We start from the raw sequence: 23,678 nt of genomic DNA on the forward strand, positions 1-23,678 counted from the left end.
TCTGCAAAACAGACTCATGACTATTTCTAAGTAGTTTAAATGCAAATATGACCACAGCTTTAAGTGAAATGGGGAACTTAGAAAGCTGGTACTTTCCTACAACACTGTTCAACATATAAGGTGTTAACACCCAGCTCCTCACTAGTTTATCCTTACCAAGAACACATACAACCTTCCTCTGATGAAGAAGAAGATAATTTCTTTAGTCATATTAAACACCCTAAATGATTTGTCACACTTAATCATCTCATAACTTACCTTCTTTCCATGTGCATATCCACACCTCATTGAACAATCTCACAATTTCAAATTCATTGGACACAAAGATTAGTAGCACAGACATTAGTGTGCTACTGAAAAGTAAGGTCAAAATGGCATCCAGATGTATTTACTTTGGAGCTGCAAGTAATATTTGTAACCATTCTGTTGTTCACCTCTAGAGGGCAGTGTTTGATAGTTGGACACCAGTTGATTTACTCTTAAAGTAGGTAAAAAAGGCTGCACCAAAAAGTATTTTATGAATTCCAAAACACATGTATTTGTGACCTAAATGTTATTAAAATGGACTTGTGCTTGCTGATGTCGTGGTTGCTCCTCTGATGAATAATTGTCCTGTTCCATCTGTCTGACAAATAAGAAAAAGAAACCTTTATAAGTTCAGATCGACAGTATGAACCTGATCGGATAAATAATTGTCCTTTTACTTTGAGTCATTTCTGCCTTACAGTGGAAGCTGGTTTACTACAGTGGCTCAGAGTTCAGTACCTGACCCTTTACGTGCTTATTATTTTAGAAAGTAAAGGGATCATTCTTTATTATTTACGCCCATTTTTTAAAAAGTTTTTATATTGTAAGAAAAGAAAGAAGACACAAGACAACATGTAATTCACTGTACAAAATCTTCATTTTTTCTTCCTTAATGACATACAACAGGGGACCCGTAAACAAAAAGAGAAAGTCATTTGATACAAGCTAAACTGCAGTTCAAAAATATATAATAAAACAAAATTAATAAAAAGCAGGTCTCTTATCCCTTGTAGTTAGAGGAAATAGTTTGAATACAGCTTAATATGATGTACAAAATATCACACAGTGATAAATTGCTATTAAAAAAATAAAAACACAAAGAAACAAGAGTCCTTTACCTTGGCCTCTGACTGGTAACATACTTTTTTTAAACTTATTTTCAGAATTTTTCATGTTTTTTAATGATTTTACTTTTTTACAAGTTATACATTGCCATTATCAATCACAAGTAATTTCTATGCCTAGCAAGGAAGAATGATTCACTTATGATACTACAGTATTCTTACATCTTATTAATCATATCCATAATCAAAGAAAAGAAATGCAAGAAAGAAAACAAGGAAATGATGGACATTTACAGCATGTAATGGCATCTTGAGTCATCATTTACAACCTCTGTTTCAATTTCTTTTTCTTTTTCATGTGTCGCACTGATTTGTCTATATTTTCAGAGACGGGACAAAGTAACTCAGAGTGAAAAAAACATCAGCATCAACAACAGTTGGCTATCAGTAACTCTCACTAACAAATAACAGCATGCCCCATCCTTGTAGTATTAACTCCAGATTGGATTTCTGCACCCTGTTTATAACCACTTCAGCTCATTCAGTATTAGATGTAGTGCAATGCAGACCCAGATAGTAGTTAAAAGTGTTCACGGGACATTATGCCCAGCAGCAGTACAATAATATAGTTGCACCCAGTTATTTTCTTTCATTTTTAAAACATGTCCAGCTGAATAACTACTATCTACTCTAATTTCAGACACATTAAGGAAAACTTTGACCCCAGCGATTAGGAGAGGAATGTTTTCCTTCAGGCTACAATCAGCATTTAGATCTGACTGATGTGACTCTTTCATCTCTCTTTGTATGAAGGGATCCTACTCATTTAACAAGATTTTATCAGCATTTTACAATATAATTCTAACAGCTTTTAGCAGGGATTCAACAAACGTGCCCTGCAGTGATCACTGTAAGAAAGGGGAATTTATTTTAAATGTCCCTGATTTATCACCCTCTTCTCAAAGGAGCAATGTTTCCACTTGAAACATCTAAATTTCCTCTGGGTTAACGTTGATATATAGCAGCTGGCCGATTCAAGCGCTGAGTCATGTCACCTCTTTCCCATGTTACTAACGTTAGCTGAAGCCAACATATCTTTTCTTCTTCTTTTTTTGAAATAAGAAAAGTATCTGAAATTAAGATGGACTTTACTCTCTTTTTTTTTTTCCCTGGAGCCATTTCTCCCAGCATGCCTCCTCAGATCCAGGAGTCCAGCTTCAGACGTTGGCTCTCAGGTTAATGTGGTAAACTTAACACATGGATTAAGGTGATGAAAGATACTTTTTTACCGTCCTTTTTTAAAATGCCTGAATAAATAACATCAAGCAAGAACCAAACCCAACCTACAAAACTGGATCCAACTTTTCATCTGAAATGAAAAAGATCTTATCTGAGGAAACCATTTCAGTCCATATGCTCCTCGTTGTAACAGAATTATCATCTGATCTGTACACTCCCACACAAACCAAGCCTGAAATGATAAAGGCTGACATCCACATCCATCTAATGAGAAACCCCAACATTGCTAATCCTGAAAAGTGACCACACAGTATCTTAATACAAGTTCATGAAATGATTCAACAATGAAATGTCATTTAAAAGTATGAAATGTCACAGATGTAGATGTTTAGCCCAATGAGTGAGAAACAGTCTTTCTTTACACACACACACACACACACACACACACAAAACAGGTCCCTGATTCTGACTCAAGATTAACAAGGTCTTTCATAGCACCGTGATTTAACTAGTGCATATACAAACATACATACACACACACTCTTCTGTACAGTAAAAAGCACCAAATGATGCAATCTGCGTCATTTGCTGAGTGTATACAGAGTTGTCTTACACCCTTCTAATCTACAGGCTGAAACTGCTCTCATATCTGTCTGTAGCTGGTAAATGTAGTCAGAGAGCATCCGTCTGCAGAGTCCAAACTGTACATCTGCAAAAATGGATCTTATTGTTGATAATATTTCCTCCACTGTGGAAATACTTTCATTCGTCTTGTACAGCAGAGTGACTTTTAACTCAACCAGCACACATGCGAGGAGACAGAATCACGGGGACACTATATAACACTCGCACATACAATGAAACTTGGTGTCTTGGCGATTGAAGTTGAAATTAAAGCTATTGTCCAACACTGGTTTGCGACTGTCTAGTGTCTCCTTTTACACGACTAAGTTAAACATTCTCCAACCCCAAATATGACACCGCACACATTCTTCCAGGAGTCTTTGGAATGTAATACATTGGATCCCAGCGTATAGTTGAGTCAGATGTTTTCTGGCAGCACTGGGAGCTATTTACTGTATTTAGTCATGTCTACATACTGTATGTATTTTAGCCACAAAAAATGTAACTGTTAAAAAAGCTTTCAAACTAAATGTGTCGGTGCATTTGTGCATGTGTCATTCGTGGTTCTGTGTAAAATGTGATTAGTGTGTAAGCTATTCAACCACACAAACGAGTGCACACACACACGCGCGCATACACACGCACAGTGCTTCATAGTAACCGTTAGCAGACTGAAAAAAGCAGAACAGAATTTTATGTAGTGTAAAAAAGTGTTACTCCAAACATTGTTATTGGAAAACAGAGCAGCCAGGATCTTAAAGTTATAAAAAAGCAGGATGATTAGTATTACAAGAAGTCACTGAGGCATCATAAAATGGTGAGCAATTGTGGGAAGGTGACGTCCTGTGGCGATGGCCCAGCCAGTGGGGTGCAGGACAAGTGTACATGTGTGTGAGTGTAAGCAGGTGAAACTAGTCCACTGTAGTCTTCAGTCTCTTTTGGACCAGATGTAGTTCTAGGACTGTAAAGGAAGAGAAGTAGTAAACAATGTCAGACTAACAAATATTTACACTTGTACTCTTCTTTTGTCTCGTGGCTAATGGCACACACAAATTGCAATATAATGCAATTTAGAGTCATTGTAAGAGGTGCTAGACTTAAGGCTAAATAGATCCAATTGTTTCCTCTGTCTGTGCCCATTCCTGCCTTGTATCCTGCACTCCCATCTCACCAGAATAACGACAGTGCTGTCAGACAAAGATCTTGGCAAGTGCATCTGCGCCGGCGCTAGCGATGAAGGGCTGGGAAGAGTGGAAGGCCACATCATGAATGGCCTCATCGTGTTTCTTCCTGTGGGCCGTGATCTCCTGCACGCACGTCCTGTTGTCAAGCATCCACAGGCGCACCGAGCAGTCGTGGCCTGCAGGGGGTGGAGAGCGAGGATAAACAAGGCGGCAATGGAATACAATGAAAATGAATTCCTCATATTGTTTTTTTCACAGCCTCTTCACAATGTAATTTTAGTCAGTGCATAAACTTTTACTTTCTTAATCTCACAGAATGTCACAGTTTTTCTTATGACAATGACTTTTAATCATTATTATGGACACAAACTATTCATTCCATCAAAATGATCTGTTTGGGATATATCCTTGAATCATTGAGAACACATAAGAACACTGTTCATTTTTTTGTTTTTGTTGGGCCGAAAGGTTATTATGACCAAATGGCCAGGAGAAGAACCTCCTTCAATACATCTGTGGAAGTCTTTGATATCAAACTATATTTCTCTGGAAAGACTAAGATTTTATATTAATGATCAGAAGGACGTCCTTACAGAAAAGTTTGGCAAAGTGTTGGAGCATCTGGGAACTCAGACTGGAACTGCCTGAAATAGGCCTAATAAGGACTTTTGAGATCATTGCTGTGGACGTATTTTGGATTTGCTACATATTTCATACAACCTGTATATGTACTGTGCTGGACTTATAATTTTGAAAATGTTCAATAAAAAGAATGTTAAAAAAAAAAAGATCTGTTTGTAATTAGAATGGCACAGCACTAGACTGGTTTATGCAGAGGAGTCTTAATGGGAATGAAAACTAATTCTAAGCTATTCAGAGCTTAAAAAGTTGACTGGTACTCACTGCCTGAGATGAGGTAAGTGCCTTTAGGGTCTGTTGTAAGACAGGTAACTGCATCCAGGTGAGCCACCATTGAGTGCACAACTTTCCCTGTAAGAACAAATAGACCAGGAGTAAATAAACACAGTCTCATGTGAGTAAAAAGCGAGTCCACATAGGAAATGAACTAGTGACATATACATGCAAAGCTCCCACAGATACCTGTCTTGTTGTCTACGAAGCGGATGGTGCGGTTCTCATGCGCAGTGATGGAGACAGGTTCAGATGGGTGACTGACCACACGGTTGATCAGTTCACTGCCTGTAAAGTAAATATAATTAAGCAGGACTTACATATACTTCACTATTGTGGTAATTCCATGTTACAAATGAAGCATTAGCTCTACAAACATACCATCTTTGGTCTGTGTCTCTAGGGCAGTGACACTCTGCTCTGTGTTGAGGTCATAGATCAATGTCTCACCAACATCAAATGACACAACTACTTGGTTGGGGTCAGAGGCCACAAAGGCCACAGAGGTGGGCGTACCATGTTCTAGGAGAACATAAAAGTAAGAGATGCATTTGCCATGCCATTTACATTGAGCTGCACAGCAAGATATACAATATATACAACCAACACACACAGCTACCTCTCTCCTTATTGAAGACAGACAGGCATGGTGCAGAGTTCTGAGGGTCCCAGATGCGAATGGTGCCATCAGCTGAACATGAGGCCAAACGATGGTGGACTGCAGAGTAAGTGAGACCCCACACACTATCCTCATGACCTGCCAGCACACTGCTCTCGATGCCGGGATCTGAATAAAGGGTCAAACACATGAAAACAGTGATGAAGGCAACAGTTCTATAAATCAAAATTTCCTCTTTATTAATTATATGATGGCAGTCAAATAATAATAGCTGGGACTGACTGACTAACCATAGTTGTCATAAGGATCCACATTAAGGTCTGGCATCTTCCAGCACCTAACGGTTCCATCCAGACCTCCGCTATAGCAAGAGTCTCCATCCTCACCCATGGTTAGTGACAGAACGGCACCACTGAAAGTAGACAAATTAATCGGACGTTGTAGAGCGTCTGTGTATGTTGGTTAAATGTTTGTACCAAGGTCATTCATGTGTGTACACCACAGACTTAGCTCACCTGTGCGCTCTAAATGTGTAGATGGGTTCTACATCCAATGCTGCATTCCTGTGGAAGGACACAGTCTTTTAAAAGTGCTGCTTTTTTCTTTCTGTTTCTAGTACTGTCATCATGAAAATCTCTTAATACAGAGCTTATCATGAATTCCTTGTTCCTTTGTCTTCATTCAGTTTCATGTGGATCTGAGGGTTCTTACTTTTTAGAGTGCATTGCCTTGTTGAGGTTCCACAGTTTTAGAGTTCCATCCTCAGAGGCTGTGAGCAGGACTGCTTGGCTAGGGTGAAAGGTCAAAGCGCGGATGGCGTCAAAGTGGCTGCGTAGTGTGAAGCGAGGGTTCCATGTCTTTTTAAACTCTTCTCTGTTATCCTGCATCTGATACGACACATTTACAAGCATTGAAATATTCATATAGTTTGAGTTTGTATTCAACATTTAATTTGTCAGAAATCCTAAATGTTCAATTACATCCATGGAGAGATCGTTGTCATTGGCAACAGTGAGGTCAGCCAGTTCACCAAGGTTCATGTCGCCTCCTCCAACCGCATCCATAATGAAGACGTCAGAGGAGAAACCCAGGGCACCACCTTTAGGTGTGTGGTGGAAAAGCACACAAGTCACTAGAGCAACTTGACAAAACATCAACGCCCCCTGAATTCAGTCTAAAATAACTGTGAAATATAGCAATAAATCCTGGATCTGTGTGGCAAGAAACCAAGCAGCTTGTGTTCTTATTCTTACACTGTGTACCAGAGGAAATATTTATATGTGTATGAGTAACTTTGTAAGTTCACCCCCACACAGCTGTTAAAATTACACCTTAGAACATCTACATTTGAGATTCAATATCGCAGCTACAATATCCTGCTTGTGGGATGTCAGAGGAGACTGAGGAAGAGTACTTGGGGATGGAAGTTTGTGGTTTTATATGAGGGATATTTGGTGGGCATTAGGGGAGTCTTACCTTCCCCGGTGCGAGCCTGTCCCGACACAGAGGGGGGTGGGGTAGGTTTAGGGGGGAAGTCCGACATCATGCCTTGCAACTTGTTCCTGCGGTTCTCTGAACCCAGCAAGAGGAGAGAAACACAAAACATCCAGTCATGCAGAGATGTGGAGGAATGACGGAGAGGCCAACAGAGGGACAGATGAAAGACATATGCAAAAAAAGTTGTACTCTAAAAACATATCTTTTGAAAAGCCTTCTTGTGAGAGGATGAAATCAATCAAAGCACAGAACTACAGCACACAAGACTCAAATCATGAAATGTGGACAAAAAAACAGGGCAGCATGCTCTAGAACTTTTGAAATGACCCCAGATTACAGATAATAGATCTACAGACAGAGATGACACAAGTCTAAAGAGTAACAGACTGACAGCTCGTGAAACAGGACAGAAGGACAGAGAGACAGGTGGTTGGGAAAAGAGGTTGGTTTTATTGACAAGAAGAGATGCCAAGACACAACGAGAAGTAAAAGATAAAATGGTGAGCAGTGGAGAGAGGGTGGGGGTGGGGGTGGCAGAAAAGACAGATGCACTGGTGGCAGTGATTCTGGCAGTGCTGGTGCTGATGATGTTGCTATGGCAACAGCGTACCTAGCTCCCGTCCGTCCCCCGAGATCCGGGCCTCTCCCGCCCCCTCCCCATCCTCCCCCGAGCCCAGGAAGTCAAATTCACTTTGGGCATCTTCTGAGTCATCTTCATCCTCCTCATCCTCTGGGTCTAGGTCTGTGGTCATGGGCTCTGACCCCATCTGGAAAAGAGACAAAAGGATTGGAGGAACAGATAATGTCATTCACATGTAAAGATAGTCTAGGGTTTTTCTATAACTGAAAAAAACTTTCCATTTCAGTGATCCCACCTTTACGCGAGACTTCTTGTTCTTTCGCGGCCCGTCAATGCAGTCAGTGGCCATACCTTGGAAGTCATCTTCCTCGTCACTGTCATCTTCATCATCATCCTCACAGCCGTGCAGAAAGGGAATTTTATCGAGCACAGAGCCACCCAAACGCTCCTTAGAGCTTTCTTTGCCCGCATTCCTATAAATACAAGAATAATTGAGCTTCCCCATCACACATGAAAAGGATGAAATCTAACTTTATATTTATCTTGTATTATTGATCACCTCGGCAGGCAGTTGATGCATGCCAGAGGTGAGAAAATGCAATCAATGTACGATCTAAAAAGTAAGAGACCATTATTATTCTATTTAGTTCTGTACATGTAACTTACTACTTCACACATTTAACATTTGTATTGAATCGTTTCTAGTGGTTCAGTGATTGTTTTAGTGAAGTTTTTTGTGTTTTCTCAGAGTTTCTTATTAGTAAATTCATACTTTAAAGTTTCCTGTCCACAGAAGACAACATAAATAGTACTTTGTGCATTATGACTGCATTCACACAACAGGCAAGTGTTCCATCTGTGTGTTATTTTTATTTATTTGTTACTCATTTGCACTGTCTTTGATTATCATCTTGTTGTTTATGCTTCTTTGGGAGAGATGACATGGATTTTTTGTGTCACCTCCAGAGTCTGTATTTTCACAGTCATTTTTTTTTTTTTTTTTAAATCTGCTCTTTTCACGCATACAGAACGCTGGTTCAAATCCTATTCTGAACAGTCAAATCAGCATTCATGCAACTTTTACATCACTGTAGATTGAGATTTGTCACAACTCTGCACTTGAATGAGTTACAGAGATACTAAAAACAGGGCTCGTACAGGTTTCTACAAGTTTAATTTAAGACTTTTTAAGACCTTGTTAAGACTACTTAGAACAGAATTTAATGCCCATTTCACAGCTATGCTGGCAAAAACTCGTGACTCGTTGAATTTAGGAAAATATATTTATTTACTTGATTCCCACCATTCTGAGTCATTTCTCACCGGGGGCTTTAAACTTAGCAATAACTGATTCCTAATTTCAATATAAATTATTGAGTTGGAACGGGTGGAACCGAGTAGACTAATGTTACTTTCTTTGCAGCTTAGACATTTAACAGACACATTTAAACACAATGCAGTGACCAAGTTCATGGCAGCATAACTTAAGATCTACCATATCAAATTTAATACATTTTAAAGACTTTTTTAAGGTATTAAATGCTGATTTGTCAATTCAAGGACTTTTAAGAGTTTTTAAGGAACCTTGTATAAAGTAGTTCAAATGACCTCAATCGTAAACATCTACAGCAGTAAAATGAAATCAAAAGTGTCATGTTTTAATAGTAAAACACTGGGAGGTTTTTACTGCACAATGTATAATGCAGATTCTCAGTATTGTATTAGTACTATTACTGAAGAAATGATCTGAACATCTATGAATTCGCTGCTTTTGTGAATGTGTTTCAGTTCAGGACTATAATTAGTTCACAATGGATTCTTGGCCACATTTTATGAGATAATGTGATTATTTTTTTAAAATCAGATCTGAGCAGTAAATGATAGCACTTAGGCTAGTACACTGAACTGATCTGAACAGTATAGTACAATGGTTCCCAACCTTTTTCGGCTCATGATCCCATTTTAATATCAAAAATTTCTGGTGACTCCAGACATTCAAAACGGAGACATTTTTTTTGCTAAAATTAATTTGTTTTTGATCATGTGATACTTTGCTATACTATGTTGCAGATAAACATTAACTTTAGATGATATTCAGGCTATATAATGTATATTATTATGGATGGAGGCAGAAAAGCCAGGTTGAGATTACTGCACAAACTGAGAATTTTATTTTCCTTGGTCAGGATATGTACAGTCAGTCCAGCTTGGATTTAAAAAGCTAGATATTAATACTGAACAAACAAAACTCAAACTATGAATTATGAAAGTGCTGCAGCATCTTAAACCGACCACAATGAACATCTGAAAGATAAACAGTACCACAGTGCTTCAGTTTCAGCTTCAGAGTTTGTCATGTCTTTTATGTACTGGGATTGTCTCTCTCAACTCACCATATATTTTTTTACTTGTAAGTTTTTTTTTTTTTTTTTTTTTTTTTTTTAAATCAATTACTAGAAATTTCAGGTGACCCCATTTGAATTCCAGGTGACCCCACGTAGGGTCCTGACCCCAAGGTTGACAAACACTGGTATAGTATGATCCAATATAGATCTATGTCATTTATTTGTCTGTGTAACTAAATTATGGAGTGGCAGAAAATTAGGCAAAAGGAACTGCCAGGTCAGTTTTCGTTTTGTTTTTAAAGGAAGGTACTACAAATCGTCACAGTACAAAGCATAGGCAGGTGTGGAATATTAAAAATAAACAGTAAGTGAAAATAGTGAGGGATCTGGTTGCATTGTGTGATATTACTCTTCTGTGGATTCTTTCACATTCCCACCTCTTGATCTGTTCTTCAATCTGTCTGACCAACAGTGACTCTCCTCCTGCTCGAGGCTCAGGTTCGGAACAAGCTTCACTGGGTGGAGGTCCGTTAGCTTCTGGACTGCTCCGCCCAAGTAGGGAGCGCACACGCTTGGATCGCATGTCCAGAATAGTGTCTGAATAACCCACTTCCTCAAGATATCTGCATTCACAGGAAATAAATATAAATCCAGAGGCATATAAATGGATCTTTTTAAACTAGATCACAAGATTAATAATAAACCCTGCTAAACAATTTTTAGGACAGATGAAGAACATTAATATGATGTTGAGATAAAAACAAAAAAAAGGCTGATGACGAAGAAGCCTTACTTGCGCAGTAACTGACGTCCTTCTTTCCAGGACATCTGATTGGCTGGCTCTGAGTCCGACTCAGCAGGCCCATTAGGGACTACAGAAAATAGATTGGTTAATAATGATGCAACAAAAAAGCATGAAAATAATAACAGAAAAACAAAAAGCCTTGAATGCAAACACAATATTTTAAGTTTAAGTTTTTATGTTAAACATACGCTGGTCTGCCTCTGTCTCTGGTTTCTTGTCTGTAGGACTCTGATCATTTCCTGTCTTCAGTTTCTGGTGTTTAGCCCTGCAATCCCAAAAAAAGCACCACACGAGGGCAGCATTACAAATAAAGACAAGTACAGCTTTCACCATCAAAACATAATTCATACAGCATGCAAAACATCATTATAGCCGTACAATTAGGTGTGGACGTTAGAGGAGTTCCCTAGCGTTATCTTACCTCTCTTGTTTGAGGGCGTACTCTAGCATTTTGATCCGTCTTACCAGGTCCTGTTTCATATTCTCCTGCCCTTTCCTTTCACCCTGTAGGAATGCCACCTGAGCCTGGAAGACACACATGCACATGATGTTAAAGAACACACAAAGCACTCTCAGAGAAGCATGTTAGAACCACTCACAAACATATGTTTCTGCCAAATCAATTTATGCTGGATAGGGACACTGCTGTAACTGGAGAAAAAGGTATTAAAGTGTTCTGTCTCAGTTAAGGCAAGAGTAAAGCATTTGATGTTAACAGAGATTGCAAGCAACCACTGTGAGCATGTGCGTGAAGGGAAAGTTTGATGTGACGAGCATAGCAAACATGACTTCTGAGAACCCGGAGGAGTAAGTAGAGGGTTGTGGAACAGGGCTCTTATTTTTAACTTCTTCTGACCAAGGCCTTAATGCGCAGCTGCAGAACAGAACAAAAAAAAAACCCACAGACGGGACAAATTCAACTACCTACTTTTAAGACACATCCTTCCTCTGTGTGCTTCCTCTCTTATTTTTTGTCTGTTTCCTTCCTCACACTGAGCTGATAAAGTTTTACCTCTAGGAAAAGACAGTCAATGTCCATTTGTCAAATAAATCAGGTATTGTTAAGAGGAAAAATTAAGTGATAATGAGAAATAGCACAGTGAAATTACAGTCAAGTTTTGACAAAGACTATTTTGAGACAAGGTCACCCTGAGGGTAAGTTGTTATATAGCAATTAAAAGTGTGAAATGGCATATGCCTGGAAAACAGACATGGAGATTTATATCATGCATTTCAAGAATTTATTTCTGAGCAAAATTATAGTTGTTATCAGGCAGGAAGAACCCTGCCCTCTTTTGGACAGAGCAGAAAAATGCCCCTGTTTGGGAAAAACAATGATGCCAATTTTAAACAGGTTGAAAAGTAAAGGTCTTGCACTGTCTAAGAAATTCCCAGAATATGCATACAAGCAATGTAACGTCACAATAGGTTTTCATTTTTACTCTGCCCTCATCCTCCTCTCTCTGTGACAAGTGGTGCTGAAGCATTAATGCCGCTTGTTTTACAGCCCATTTCTCCTCTGCACACCCGTGTCTGTGTGCATGAGTCTGCTCCCACACGCACACTCAGTTCTGTAAAACTAGAACAGTCTAAAAACACTATCTCATGGGGCAGGCACTCGGTCTACTTGAGAGGGTATTCAATCACCCAGGAAAGAGTGAGCACGCGCATACACACACACACACAGTCATATAACCAGCTAGGAGGGCCAGTGGTACACAGGATAATCTGACAAGCAAACCTTACTGCTGCTGCTGCTGCTGCTGCTGAGTAATCCTGATTAATGCAATGTGATTTGACGTGTTTATCTGCGAATTTTGGAGATAATTGTCAAAGCTAGAATGTCAACACTGAATGCATGATCCACAAGGCCATGAAATACAGATAACTTAATGTGGTTTATACTTGGAGAAGGGGTGTAGTACTATATGAGTTTATAAATTGTTTAAATGAAATGATGAAGTGACTGGATTTATGAGCAAGAACCACTAAAACAAATGGTCAAAAATAGCCTGCATTTACTGTCACATAACTAGCAAGGATGGGAGGTGAAAGATGACAAAATGTACTTAGCCTTGTATGAATAGCAGCACAATAATTTGCTAGGATTATGCTGTGATTAATAATATATCACTTTCTAGGATACTACTTACGCCAGCATAAAACACAAAGGTTGTTCAGACAGGAGCAGTTTGACAGCACACTGCATGAACAAAACTTGTCTAGCTGTTGTGTTTTACAGTGATGTATGTAGTACCATCATATGCATTACGCATGAGAGGAAATTCTTGATACAACACAAATGTTATGCACCAACATCAACATCAGGGTGGACATTCAAGCTTTGTTTAAATAATATCCAGAATAATGACAATGTAACTACCTTTTTAACATATTTTGAGTGAAATATAATGCCATCTATATTAGGGGCGTGTATTGGTAAGAATCTGGCAATACAATAGAAATCACAATACTAGGACCATGACACAATATATCACGGTATAGCATGATACTGTTAAGATCCTGCTCTAATGTTCATATTCTATTAGTTGTGAAAAGAATGCATAGTGTACAGTCCCTGAATCATCCAACATCATAACATTATTTCTGTGCGATCCCAACAAAGAAATTAACATTTGCGTCTCAGACGGTAAAAAGTGCTTTTAGGATGACTGAAATAACCATTACTTAACAAAACAGTGTTATCAGTTTAAAAAAACTTACATGCATGACCTGCAATATCACAATGCTACTTTTTTTTAGTATACAAACAGGGCAAAATACCCATGTGACGTTTTTTTTTTTTTTTTTACAGTACTTTTTAATATCGATACAGTATTGTGAAATGAGACATCATGATAAATTGCAGAAATGATATTTTCTTACACCCCTAATCTATATATGTAGAAGATACACATTTAAACCCCTAAAATAATGAAAACGCCCATGATTAGGTAGGACACAAGAGACCAAAACACATCCAAAAAACAATTATGATGTGGTGATTCTCCAGCCCACAGAGGTATACTAAGTTATTAACCTTAATGAATTGTACTCATGTAGCTTTAATTAGTGTTACCAACGTGGAGATAATCAGAAGCCCTAATGTCAGCATGTAATGACCAGGGAACTTAATAAACTACACACACAAGACACTACATATTAACACTGATTCAATTTGCACTGAACCAAACAAAATGATTTCAATATGCAATTTTCACTTCTGAGTTAACACACTATTGTCTATGTCAGCCTTCAGGGGTAGAGCACGAGTTTTTGCACCTTCTCACACACACAGACAAGCTACAACCTGCTCACAAACGGATAAGCATCGCACACATTCACCAGACAGTGTCACGCTGTGGTCGTAGAAGGACAGGTTCCCACTGGTGCCCAGAACCTTAAATCCCTGACACAGTATTGTTGGCCAGCATACAGTCAGGGCTGCACACACACCCGTTTTCACATGATAATGAGCTCGCACAATAAAAACAGCCTTTCCCTGATACATAAAGGTAGCCAAAACAGTGAGCGTATTGTGTCAAAGGGCTTGCTGCTATATGCCATTCCTCATTTATTGCTAACCTCATTCTTAGACTATGACCTTTGTTTTTCCTTCTTCCTCCTTTTTGTTGCTCTTAAGACAGTAGAAAAGGCAACAGGGTGAAATGCAGAAGCTTTACTTTACTGTGCTCCGCTCAGCAAGACAGATTAATGCAGCCCTCCATCATACAGTAAGCGCACTTATCAAGATGTATGGACAATTTGTCATCACAGCTATTTTCAGCGAGTGAAAGGTAGTCAGTTAGGGAGTCATCTAATGTTGCCTTGCTTTATACTGTGATGGGAAACAAACCAAAACTCAAGTACAAAGGAACCTTGGTGTGAGCAAACCTGTTGTACCATCTGACCTCTCTTTCATGTGGATGGGTTGTTCTCCTGTCTGACTTGCTACTGTTGACAAATCCAGAGTCTAGGGTAGCATGGAGAGCTGGCATATTTAGCTTTCTCCATCAGCCCCTGCTTGCTAGATGCGGGACAGAGTCAAGGGCAACTTTCCTCCTCCACTGGCCACCCTCCATCTCCTCATCCCTCCATCCCCAAGAGAGAATCCATGAGTCAACAAGTAGAGCAATGAACTTTTCTGGGACAGTGTGCTCTGATTGAGAGCACTTGAGAACATCAAGTGTGTGCGTGTAGCATTTAGTCAGAGAACAGCATCCAAAAAAGTTGGGCTTTCTGCCTACATTTGATTAGAAGATGCTCACTAAGCACAGAGCGGCAAAAAAAACTATTGAAGAAAAATATGGAGGGTTTTGAATAAGAGGAAAAAACTAAATGTGATTTTAGCACTATGAAACCAACAGCAGTGGCAGTGTGTGGGAGTAAGGCATGCACAGTAATAATGCAGTACATATGGATGTCATATGTGTGTCATGGCTGAAAGCACAGAGCTTTTAATTAGAGATGTGTTCCCAAGAGCAGCCTGGGACACACTCAACAGGAAGTGATGTCATATGGGTCACCAGTAATCTATTTTCCACAACCACTGTCATAGTTAGTCAAATGAACTGGCTAAAAATGAGTTAATAATATAAAGAAAGACACACAGATGCTTCATTTGGAGTAAATGGAGTCTCTCTGATGCACTGACAGTTTGTCTGTTAGACTGGAATGAGGATAAGGCAAAAAGGACAAAAAAAAAAGCTAGTCTGAGGGCCTGTACAATACAACTGTAATTTGATAAAGTACAGTGGGATCAGTTCTTGTGTGTCTCAAGGACAAGGGGGGACAAGGCCACCGCCACCTGTCCCCTGTGTTGGCGTCCCACAGCCGCACTGGGACGTCCCACCTGGCCCAGAGAGGGGAGGGCTTTCATTTCTGGCCTGTCACTGGAGACACAGCACCACAGGTGGCTTTTAACACCAAAAACACCCACAGGAGGAACATGTGCTGTAATCCCACACAATCCCAAGCAAGGCTACAAGTACATGTAGATTTACACCGTCTCATGGAGACACACACAAATCCTGGCATTTTCTGACACTACTGATGATTTGCTATCACTGACATAAACCTTTCCTCACATGGATTCTTTACTATCCTTTTAAACTCAAGCATGCCATGTGATCACACTATGACGACAGGTAGGGTATGCTGTTAACACTACGGGGCATGGCGAGGGCATGCTAACTGGCATGCTGAGAGCCCTGCGAGCACTTGGCTACAAAAACCAGGGGGCTGCGGCCGGGGGGGTGATAAAATGTAAGCTAGGTCAATTATTCAGCTTGGCACTCTAGAGATAGACTTCTTCTCACAGCACAGAACGTGGTGCTAATTGTACCCGTGAAACCAGACCATGTGCAGCAAATACGCACACACCAAAACAAAGTTCCACAACAAGCCCTAATGGCATGTTGGACATGGCGATGGCCTGCTTTTGACTTCCATTCTAGCTCTTTCCCACGAGTGCCTATAAAAGCAGAGAGCAGAGCCAGTTTGTTATTGTTCATCCATATTTTATCATACTCCTATTTATAACTGCATAGGTTTGAGTCCAGAGCAAAGTGAGAAGTGGAGTGAAAGTGGAAGAGAGATACATTTTCCTGTGGTTTTGTCAAGCGTATGAAATCCATTCGATAGCTCATCCTAATAAGCAAGCAAAGCATCATTTCAAGCGAAGACCCCATACTGGTTTAGAAATGAAAAGATTAACTGTATTCCAAATGCTGTGCGGAAACATCTTTGCATGTGTGTATGTTTTCCTAACCTTTCTTAATCCTGGAGCAATTTGATGAGTAAGCACAGTCCTCCACAGCAAGACTCTGCCTCACAGAAACATACACATAGGGGCTGTTGTGTTGTATAACTTCTGTTTTCTGCTGCCTGGCTCTGAATAATTGGAGTGAATTGGCGACTCATGCCTTGCTCAAGAGCTTTTCCATGGCATTTAATCACACACTGCCTCACATTTTTCTTGTGATTAGAAAGAAGTGATACGCTTTAGGGCTGTAAAACCACACATCTAAGCTGAAAGCATTTACAAATAAATAACAATAAATATATAACTTATATTTTTATATATGTGGGAGGTCATATTAATCAGTCAAGATTTACATATTATACTATGTATAAGCTTAGCTGTAAATAGAGAGGCCTCTATGTAAAGAGAAGAAAAGAGAATGAATTTAACTGAAAAATGCGGTAGCATCAGATCCAGAAGATCTTCTGTCATGTACAATACAAACAGCCACTACACCACTGATGCATCCATGTGAGTGACAGGCCTTAGTTTAAATGATAAAAATGTTGATACCCATTCAGTGTCGTCATCCATTAAGCTGTCATCTATCAAGCTTCTATTTTAGTAATTCTATCATAGTAGAGTCATGTGATGTGATTTACTACAAAAAACTGCAAGTAGTTCATAGTAGACAGAAACAAAGTACTAATTGAAGGTCATCCACATATCCTCACTGTGCAAACTGTTTAATAGGTAACATTAAATTACTCCTCATCTCCATGCAGAATTTCCATAAATGAAGACCCCAGATCTCTCAATGAAAACCAAGACCCTAATTACTCTAAATCTCAGCTGTGGTGTTTTAAAGGCAACCCACTACTATGTGATAGTCATTCCCATTGAACCACACACCCACAGATCATTTCTTTTGTCCCTGTGGGGTATGAAAACTCTAAAACTGTCTACTACAAAGTATGCATCAACATCAGTCAAAAAAAGGAGGCTGGTCCAGGCATGTCATTGATGTGTACCTGCACTGATATCAAGGAGACACTGCAAGGTAGCCACACCTTAACTATGTTAGCCCAGATTTTTTTATTTGAAGGATTATGTGATTGGTTTTTTTGTGACCATAAACATGTATCATGTGGTTGAATTATGTATAATGCAAACAGGGCAGATTATATGGGCATCTGAAAAGTAATAGCATAATAGGTTTTGGGAATGATTTTACGCTCGAATTGTATTTTTATGCTTTGTTGTTTTTTGGGGGTTTTTTTTCTCTCTTTTTGCATATTTTTTATGGTAGTTTTATTATACCAAATTTACCAATTATATATTCTATTTCAGATTTTATTCTTTATCTTCTTAAGCTGCAAAAAGAGAGCTGGGTAACTACATTTCGCCCTATCATGTATCATTGATTGAATGACAATAAAACTGAGTCTGAGTTCTTTTGTGATCATTTGCGTAAGAGCATACATATGTGTATACATATATTTGCTGTCTAGTAATACCATATCCCGGTCAGTACAGTTCGATAAGGTGTAGTGTTAGCCCGTTAGCATTTTGTCATCCTGAATCTGACTGACTGTAGGGCATGTGTACCCTCACAAAGCAACATTAAAAACCAAAAATACAGCGTCCTTTCTGGACTTTACTCGGTGTTAGCATTGGAAACGGAGGCTAAATGTTTTACATATTTACCCTGAGTTCGTCTCTCTCCGCCTCCCAGCGGTATTTCTCGGCCTGGAATCGTCCCCACTCGTACTGGATGAAGTGGAGGATCCCAGGAAGCGTCATACCCGAGTCCCCGTCCTGCGGATCCCGAGACTGAGACGATCCGGGCATGGCCCCGACCGCCGCCGCCGCCGCTGCAGCAGCTGCAGCCATCGCCCCGGTCGCCGCAGCTGATGTCGCCTGGCCCGGTGCTGCTTTGGGCCCATTTGGGTTGCGCCCCGCTCCGCTGCCGCCGCCTCCGGAGTTCTGGTTTGGTCCTCCGCCGGATCTGTCCGCCTCCATTTTAACCGTTCAACCTTTCCTCAGAATAAGGAGGTGGACACGGTTAGTGTGCGAACAATAACAAAAAAAGTACCCCGTACCCGTCTTCCAACCCTCAGCACTTCACTATAGGCTACCCTCCTTTCTTCCTTTTCTCACACGCATAGATCAAAATTACTATTCACTTAGTAAAATACTACTCTTCCGGTTGTATCCCTTCAACATAAAACACCACGAAAACTACACATTTCTACTCTTGTCCTATTTTGTGGTTCGAATGAGTCTTATCTACCATCAACCATATCTGAAAATGTCTGTTTTACTGATGTCTTAATATGGTGTCTAGATGTGTCAAGTGTTGTGAGCTGTGTGGGACTTTTATTTTGTGCATCCTGCAACTGTTTCCTTTTCCAAGAGTCGTTAACCGAGACGCCCGACATAGTTGACAAATAAAGGGTCATGTTTTGGGTAATACACAATGAATATGTCGCAAGGGGGGTTTATTTCCTGCCATTTTGTGACCGGGGAAAATGTGAGATCTGTAAAGGTAGATATCATTATCTTCAGCGTCGTTTCCGCTTCTTGTATAGATGTGAATTTTGTTATCGATGCATACATTAATACATAAAAAAAAAAATATGTCACTAATATATAATTAAGTATCAATATTATTTTACTTGTTGTAATTTGTCACAGCAAAATGACAACATTTTGTGTAGACATAGATTTGAAATAAATATGTAATGTGAGCCAAAATTTGCATTATTAGTCGAAGTTATCGCACTCCACAAACGGTTAAAACGATTTTTATTAATGTATTTATTGTTTTGAATCGTGTAAATTAGAAACTGGGCTTTTATTCTGAAAAAGATGCTACCGGAAATGATTTGGTTGCAGCTAGCATCACCGCTAGTCAGCGTGAAAGCTAGCTGATGTGAATTATCGTAGACCGGATTCTTGGTTGTGAAGCTAATTTAAATGAATTATTTTGAAGCAGTTTTTGTGCATTAACACGTCAATGGATTTTAAATTGTTGGACACTCGACTCAAGTGAGATTCTCTCACATATTAGTTAACAATGTGGAGTAATCGGTGTGTTTTCTGCAGCTGTTTGATCCAGTTTTGCTGCTCTGGCTGAAATAATCCATAATGAATCAAAAATGTAATAAGACAAGATTCATGAACTTGATATTTCTAAAGCTGTTTTAGAACATGGCTTATGGGTGATTTGGTCGTCTGCGTGTAGCATGTGTTTGTCTTTTGGAGAATTTTAAGTCCAAAACAAGGTGAGTAGCCTTGCATTTTAGCAGACAGTTGTTATTGATTGGTTATGCAGTTAGCCACTACAGTATATACAGGGGTTGGGTTTGGAATATACATTGAATGGACCTATTAATTAAAAGAGTAGGATTGCAAATAGTGCTATTATTCCACATTTAAAGGAATTTATTATGCCTTTCAAGTACTTTAGCATTTAATACAGAATTGAACTGCTTTTTATGTTAATGTTCTGGTGCCTTGACTATGTGAGTAATGGTTCTTACATAACTCATAGTATTTTTTAATCTTGTCTTTTACAGCTTGTCTTGATGTACCACAAAAATGGGGACTTGAGATCAACTTCAATTCCTAAATCAAACTTTAGACCTTTTTTCAACTGTGTGGACAAATTGGCAAGGGGAAAAAATGCGGATCAGTTTTTGCCAAGGCCTGTTGACAGGAGCCATTATTCTCAACCTCCTGATTCTCTACTATGTGTCTCGTGCACAACAGCAGATGATGGAGAAGAGGAAGGAACTTGGGAGGGGCACCAGGAGGGCTGCCCTACCAGCTTCAAGTCTGGGAGGAGGTCTTGGGTTACTTGTAGGGCCTGGAGGTGAACCAGGAGTAGCTGGTGTAGAAGGACACAGCCGTGGCCCTCGTGTGACTATACTTGTTCGGGAGTTTGAAAATTTTGAGAATTATGTTGGGGATGTGGCTAATTCCTTTCTTCACCAGAGACCGGAACTCCCCTTCTTGGCTGTTGCTGACACATCTCCTTACCCTCCTTTAACACTTCCAGATGGGGCTCGACTTCTGTTGCTCTCCCCCAGTCCTGATCAGCCACCACAAGCTCACAGGCCAGAATTTCACATCCAGACAGAGTTTGTGCTTCTAGTGCCTGATGGTGTGGAGCTTGAACAACCTAGAGCAATTGAGAGGTTGATCAGAGAGCTGGAGGGTGAAGGTGGGGGGCCTGTGAGGCTGGTAGCTGCACCAGTATTGGCTCGGTCAGCAGTGCAGTGTCTCCACTTGCGGGTGAATCTCAGAGAGTGGACAGCCACATACTCACCTGCTACATCTGGTAGCAGCGGAAGTGTATGCACAGCTTTACAGGGAGATGCTGTGGTTCTTATCCGCACCGAGGACCTCTTTAACCTCTCTGTCCCTCTAGGGCGACCCCTCTTCTCATCACTTTTTGTACAGACTGCACTGAGAGGCTGGAAGGTCAAGTTGTTGGAGAGCCCCTGTTTCTCAGCAAACCACCGTCCCCTCTTCAGCTCGGCTCACAACCAGTGGAAGGCTGACACTCGACTAAAGGAAGCCACTGGAAAGCTAATGAGGAGCTTTGGTCTAAAACGTATCTTGCTGCCTGATGGTAAAGAGCAGTGGTTTGGCTGCAGTAAGGAGACACCACGGTGCTTTGGCACAGTACACGATGATACTCCAGACTACCTGTACCTGGATCGGTGGACACCACCTTGCTGTCTGAGGGCACTCAGAGAAACTACCAAGTATGTCATTAATATTCTGGAAAGCTCAGGTGTCCGTTACTGGCTAGAGGGGGGAACCCTTCTGGGAGCTGTTCGCCATCAGGACATCATTCCATGGGATTATGACGTAGACCTTGGCATCTACCTGGAGGATATACCCAACTGTGATCACCTGAAGAACTTGGACTCAGGCTCTCTGGTGGATGCTAATGGTTATGTCTGGGAGCGGGCGGTGGAGGGAGACTTTTTCAGAGTCCAGTACAGTGAGGCCAACCACCTACACGTTGACCTGTGGCCATTTTACCCACGTAATGGCGTCATGACAAAAGACACGTGGACAGAGCACAAACAAGATGTGGAGTTCCCAGAGCACTTCCTGCAGCCACTAGTACCCATGACTTTTGGTGGAATCACTGCCTACGGCCCTAACAATCACCGCGCCTTTTTGGAGCTGAAGTTTGGAGAAGGGGTGATTGAGAACCCTCAGTACCCCAATCCAGCCAAGAAAAGATTGGACAGAAGCAAATTATGAAAACAGATGGAGAGACTCGTAATCAGTTATGTGATGTAATTTTATTTGAACCTTACACAATGAGAGTCTTGCCTCAGAAACAGCCAATAACATGACATCTACTAAATAATGCAGTGCCATTCGCTTTTGAGATTTAACAGAGCTATGTGAGCTGTTTTTCCTATCTTGGTACCATTATTTTGGAGAAAAGGACTGTTCTTTACGGCAGGGCAGTTTTAGTTACAAGGGGCATGGATGATTTAAAAAAAAAAAAACACAAAATGCATAAACACTTGCTTTGAGTCCTACTTACTCAAGAGGTGTGAAAGACTGGTGTTATATTGTGCACAATGCCTTTGTGTTATCCAACGCAATATACTGCTGTAATACAAGTAACTTAAATAATATGAATATTCAGACAGTGTACATTATCTTAAGCAGGATTTAAGGTATTGTACAAAATGATGTTGTGAATTTTGTGTAGGGTGATTTGTAAATGTTTGATTGTGTTGCATTGTTTTGCACTAATTTGTTTCATTTTCAGGTCTACACAGTTAATGAATGAAAAATACTGCCATTAATGCCATTTGGTAGCATGATAAGTAGATGTATTATTTTTTCAGCAGCAGAAAAGCAACAAATGTTGCTATATTAGCCTTCATCAAAGAATATTAAGCTCAGTTACATGTTACTGCAAAGCTCTTCATCTTAACTAAGTGAAATGTAATAGTCTTGTCATTGTATTACTCAAAGAAAGCATATAGGACCCAGAAGGGGAACCTGAAGAGCACATACCTCTACCATGGCCTCACAGCCCTGTAATTCAGTCAGGTGGAGAAAAAATCTGCTTCTGAATTGAGTGGCAGTTTTTTCACACCATGTCTTCAGAGTAACATGTTTCCTTGTGGTGATGTTGTTGCTTGTGTGTGATGTGTTGAGATGTCAGGTCATTTCATAAAAAAAGAATAAAATAAAGCAATTCTGTGTCTTCATCTGTTCATATACAGGGTGTCTATAAAGTCTCTTTACAATTTAAGAAATTTATTACAAAAGCAAATAAATAGACAAATGTGTGGAAAATACTACAAAATGAAAAATAGATATTTAACTTCTTTTTTTTTTTTGCCTCATTTAATACACCTCTATATGGGCACCATCGGTTGCATGAAGCACATAAAGACAGTACTGAACTTCTTGGCATGTTGGCTGTAGCATAGCCTCATTAATGGTGGCAATGGCATCAGTGATCAGTTGTCCTGTGTCTGCTTGAAACACAGTATCTTTAACATAACCCCACAGAGACAAATCCAGGGCAGTAATATCTGGTGGATGAGGTGTCCAGAGAATTGGGCCATCCCTTCCAATCCACCAGTTTGGAAATGTTTGATTTAGGAACCCATTAACATGCAGTCCCTAATGTGTTGGTGAACCATCTACCTGGAAAATGAATGATGGTTGGTTGAAGGTCATCTGGTTGTGGTGCTACATATTCAGTCAAAAGGTCACGGTTAACATTTGCAGTAATTGATCTCCCATTGAAGAAAATGGACCAGTAATTTAATTACACATAATCAGACAATGTGATTAAAAACTTTGATAACCATTGAGTACATAGAACAAATCTGATTAACATATATCATCAACTGTTTTTGTAGTAAGAGACTTTGTGGACACCCTGTGTTATTAGGACAGTGCAGATTTGCTGCAAATGTAGTTGCCACATTTGAACACTAGATGACAGACAAAACCCAACATGATACTTCCTGAGCAGCCT

General features: G+C 40.0%; 2 protein-coding genes across 2 annotated transcripts; one reads left to right on the top strand and one right to left on the bottom strand.

Annotated features, from left to right (window-relative positions):
* Window positions 1–885: 885 nt before the first annotated feature.
* Window positions 886–18,661, bottom strand: strn4 (striatin, calmodulin binding protein 4). The gene is made up of 18 exons (XM_030151714.1): window positions 18,347–18,661; window positions 11,318–11,421; window positions 11,085–11,161; window positions 10,885–10,963; window positions 10,529–10,714; window positions 8,042–8,219; window positions 7,777–7,933; window positions 7,146–7,241; window positions 6,650–6,768; window positions 6,381–6,556; window positions 6,185–6,232; window positions 5,960–6,081; window positions 5,670–5,837; window positions 5,432–5,572; window positions 5,240–5,338; window positions 5,042–5,128; window positions 4,126–4,314; window positions 886–3,915 (listed from the first exon to the last, which is right to left on the bottom strand). The coding sequence occupies exons 1-17, from the start codon at window positions 18,659–18,661 to the stop codon at window positions 4,145–4,147; spliced, it is 2,322 nt and encodes a 773-aa protein (XP_030007574.1). The 3' UTR covers window positions 886–3,915; window positions 4,126–4,144.
* An 882-nt stretch (window positions 18,662–19,543) lies between these two features.
* Window positions 19,544–22,884, top strand: fkrp (fukutin related protein). Its single transcript, XM_030151715.1, has 2 exons — window positions 19,544–19,926; window positions 20,221–22,884. The coding sequence occupies exon 2, from the start codon at window positions 20,327–20,329 to the stop codon at window positions 21,923–21,925; it is 1,599 nt and encodes a 532-aa protein (XP_030007575.1). The 5' UTR covers window positions 19,544–19,926; window positions 20,221–20,326; the 3' UTR covers window positions 21,926–22,884.
* The last annotated feature ends 794 nt before the right edge of the window (window positions 22,885–23,678 follow it).

This window comes from Sphaeramia orbicularis, chromosome 13 (genome assembly GCF_902148855.1).
Source record: "Sphaeramia orbicularis chromosome 13, fSphaOr1.1, whole genome shotgun sequence".
NCBI classification, from domain to species: domain Eukaryota; kingdom Metazoa; phylum Chordata; class Actinopteri; order Kurtiformes; family Apogonidae; genus Sphaeramia; species Sphaeramia orbicularis.